General features: G+C 38.1%; 1 protein-coding gene across 1 annotated transcript; it reads left to right on the top strand.

Annotated features, from left to right (window-relative positions):
- Nucleotides 1-3,078: 3,078 nt before the first annotated feature.
- LOC105307848 (olfactory receptor 2D2) lies at nt 3,079-4,026 on the top strand. Its single transcript, XM_011383494.1, has one exon. The coding sequence runs from the start codon at nt 3,079-3,081 to the stop codon at nt 4,024-4,026; it is 948 nt and encodes a 315-aa protein (XP_011381796.1).
- The last annotated feature ends 224 nt before the right edge of the window (nt 4,027-4,250 follow it).

Below are 4,250 nucleotides of genomic sequence, written 5' to 3'. Positions count from 1 at the left end.
CTGACCCTGAAGAACAGATCACCTGGGGGAGCATTTTCTCTTCCACATTTGCTTGGGAGAATAACATGCTTTGAAAAACAAATTGGAAGAGGTCAGGGGTATAACTTTCTAATGTTGTACTCTTAGGGTCAGTGGGAGCTCTTGCCATCTGACAGGACACATGTCACACTCATCTCTTTTATTCGCTTCTCTGTCTCCTGATATTTTGGTTAAGGTCAAATCAGCTCAAAAAACACCTGTAGGACACTTATTCTGTGCCAGGATTTATCTTATTTGCTGTGAATAAAGATGAGTCAGATGTGGTTACTGCTCTTGAAATATCTTACAGTCACAGAGAAAGAAAATAATTTCAATATAGTTTGTTAAGAGCTATGATGGAGGTAAGTACATCATGCTGTAAGTACACTTATGTATCTAGGGTATACGAGATGTTTGTGAATGTGTATACTTCTGTGTGTCTATGTCTATGTATGTTGGAAATAGGTGGGAGTGCAGAATGTGTAAGAAGGCATAGAAATCAGCAATATCCTCTAGCTGCTCTTCATTAAGTTAACTACAGATTGTAGGCATCACTTAGAACTTTGTGACAGTGTTTAGTTTTATCCTCTATATCTCTTTTCAGTAAAACTGAGAAACATTGTTTGCTTACCATTTAATTTTCCCTGAGATCTAGATATCTGATTGATACTGTTGTACTAATTTCTACTCTGGGAAGGGTATGAACTGAGGCAGAAGTAAATCCAAATGACCCGAGCCAAACCATAAGTGGAGACTCTAAGAACCAACCAGGTAGTGCCTTCCACTAGATGGATGGTAATTCCAAAAGTACCTATCTTAAAATAGCTTGAGTTCTCAAATTTTATTTTTATGTCAGCTATTTAACAATAGACTATATTTACCATTAGAAGTAATTCTATATCAGTTTGGCTTAATTGTTAGATCAAACAGACTCACTTGGTCCAGTACATTTATTCATTAAGCCAACATTTGCTATGGTTCTATGGTGTTCTAGGGCACACACTGACACTGGGGATAAAACATGACTATAGTTTGGTCTCTCCTATCTGAGAGTCTTTGGCCTCAGGAGCTGGGTATTCCCTCTGTGTCTCCATTACCAAGGAAGTGCTTGGTCAATAACATTTGATCAACAAATAAAGTTATCGAATATTCAAAGTGTGATGAATGTTCAATGAAAATGATGCTAACTCCATGTAGTGGGCATATCTCTGAATAGAGGGACTATGCTGAGCAAAAACCAGTGGAACATAAAAACCAGTGTGTCCTAGTTCAGCGGCAAGGAAAGTAACTGGAAAGGGAGCCATAAATGATCATCAAGCAGAGATGTGATTGTTCATATTAATGTTTCATTTATTCATTTATTATTTCAATGATGAGTTGAAATCTTTCATCATTTTGACTCATGGACTAATCCAAATGCCTAAGACTCTGTTATCAGATTACATAGAGTATAATTGTGTCTTTTTGAGAAAACTGGGAATTCCTTTAGCCCAGGAGTTCTTAGAATTAAGGGCTTTCTTCAATTTCTATGTAAATGTTACTCTTTAATTTTTCCTTTACTCTAACTGAAATTTAAAATTTCCTTCTTGTTTGAAGTAGATAACAAACCCAAACCAACATTATCAGTATCCATGACTTTATCACCAATAAAATCGGAGGTATTTTTATACCATATTGCAATTGTTTAAGATATCTCAAAATATAATATAAGCTCATCATTTTGAAATTAAAGTGGTTCTTAGACTTTCAACAACATTTTAAAATTTAATGTGTTGAAGGAGCACATGTATTATTATTATATCACATATTTGTTTTCTAAAATCATTTCAATAACTGTATTTTGATATAATTGATTTCCTCGGAAATCCCATACATTCTATTTGATGTTTGTATGTACGCACATGTGTATGTATGTATATGTGTATGTATGCATTTGAAATATTTAAAACATTATTTCAAAGCACCTTTACCAGACAGATAAAGAGTCGAAAGCCTAAGCCTTAAACTTTAGACTTTAAATTTATTTTCTCTCTTTTTGGAACAGCTCCATGATATTTTAGTATTGCTCCCAAATTCCTGCAAATCTCTCTAGGGATATTGGCAGGCTTTTAAAACAACTCTACTAAATTATGTGACCAAATTGTTTTAATTTAATTTAATTAATTATAATTTATTGAACAAAGTTCTATGCTGTGTCTAATAAAGTACATAAAAGTGAAAAATACATAGACACGGTTTTCAAAGGAGTTTGTGAAATCTGGGGAGAATAGACAGATAATGCCAGGCAGGGAGAGATGATGAGCTGGAAGTAGCAGATTAGTGCTGTTTAGTCTGAACATAGAAAACGAGTGAAGTTGGTGGCTTACAACGGAAATTCTGTTGTGAGGATGTGTCTGCTACTTTGGAAGTTTACCGATGGTTAAGAATGATCTCTGGGAACTGCAGCTGAAGCTGGGGATAGGATTTCCAAAGAGATTATGGCACTATCCAGAGTTGCCCCTTGGTTTCCCAGCTCCTTCAAAACAGGTTTTCTCTAAGAAAAAGTCAGTTTTGCGGGGTACTTGGGCTCTTTTTGAATTCTTATACCCCAGAGATTATCTTTTCAGGGTGGCAACAATAGGTACAGCTTTTTGTCTAAAGAAATAAATATATTTACATCATCATGAGATGAGATGGTGTGGCAAGAGCAGCATAAAGCTAAAGGTTTTAGTAGATAAAAGGTGAAATCAAATGGCATGATTTATAGATGAATTCAACCTATTGTTTTGTTATTAGAATAAAGAAGATGATATTCAGAATAAAGAAGATGATTTTTTGATCTACTCTACACTTGCCAGATGGCACTAAAAGTGAATGCACCATCTTATAAAGTATTAAGTTTTGCAACATTGAAAATGTTTCAACTAAGGTGGCACGATCATCTTCTAAAAACCTTCAAAGGGGATTCTAGAAATGGTTTGTAGTGATTGAGGGCAATTTCTAAGCCCTTCAACTTAATTATATTGTTTTATAGGTTATACATATTTATGCGTGACTTCGTACCAAACAAACAAACAAACTATGAAACAGACAAATCAGACACAGGTGACAGAATTCCTCCTCCTGGGACTTTCTGATGATCCACACACCCAGCAGCTGCTATTTATCTTATTCCTGGGTATCTATTTGGTCACTGTACTTGGGAATCTGCTTCTCATATCCCTTGTTCAGGTTGATTCCCTGCTTCACACACCCATGTATTTTTTTCTCTGCAATTTATCTCTGGCTGACCTCTGTTTCTCTACTAACATCATTCCTCAGGCCCTAGTCCATCTTCTCTCAAGGAAGAAGGTCATTCCACTTACACGTTGTACAGCTCAGCTCCTACTCTTCCTCATTTTTGGGGGTACACAGTGTGTCCTTCTGGCAGTGATGTCCTATGATCGGTATGTGGCCATCTGCAATCCTTTGCATTACCCCAGCATCATGACTTGGAGGGTGTGTGCTCGGCTGGCTGCAGGATCATGGACCAGTGGCATTCTGGTGTCTGTTGTGGACACCACCTTCACACTACGGCTACCCTACCGAGGCAGCAACAGTATTGCTCATTTCTTTTGCGAGGCCCCTGCACTGTTGACCTTGGCATCTACAGACACTTGGACTTCAGAGATGGCCATTTTCCTCATGGGAGTTATGATTCTCCTCATACCTGTTTCCTTTATTCTGCTATCCTATTGCCGCATCATAGTGACTGTGGTCAGGATGAAGTCAGCTGTGGGGAGACTCAAGGCATTCTCTACCTGTGGCTCCCACATTATGGTGGTCATCCTTTTTTATGGGTCAGCAGTTGTCACCTACATGACACCAAAGTCTTCCAAAGAACAGGAAAAACTGGTGTCTGTATTCTACACAGTGGTGACCCCCATGCTTAATCCCCTCATCTACAGCCTGAGGAACAAGGATGTGAAGAGAGCTCTGAGGAAAGTAGCCACAAGAAATTTTCCATGCAGGCTCGGGATTTTCCACTGACAGTGAGAGCCTCCTGACTCTCTACTTGTAAGACTTACTGAGTAGTTCCCTAAGCAAGCCTGGAATGTGGTACAATTCTTATCCTTTGGCGTTATCCATGGGTCCATCCTCCATCCTTCTCCTAGTACTTCCTTTGTTGAAGAAGAAGAAGAAGAATTCATGGAGCAATAGGAAGGAGGGTCTGCTTCCTTCTGCTTGGTCTTTTAGCACCTATGTGTTAGGAA

The sequence above is a fragment of the Pteropus vampyrus genome, unplaced genomic scaffold (genome assembly GCF_000151845.1).
Source record: "Pteropus vampyrus isolate Shadow unplaced genomic scaffold, Pvam_2.0 Scaffold522, whole genome shotgun sequence".
Taxonomy (NCBI): Eukaryota; Metazoa; Chordata; class Mammalia; order Chiroptera; family Pteropodidae; genus Pteropus; species Pteropus vampyrus.
This window is presented reverse-complemented; position numbering and strand designations above follow the sequence as displayed.

Excerpts from the sequence above, each read along its gene's own strand:
- LOC105307848 (XM_011383494.1), top strand. The coding sequence starts at position 3,079 with ATGAAACAGACAAATCAGACACAGGTGACAGAATTCCTCCTCCTGGGA.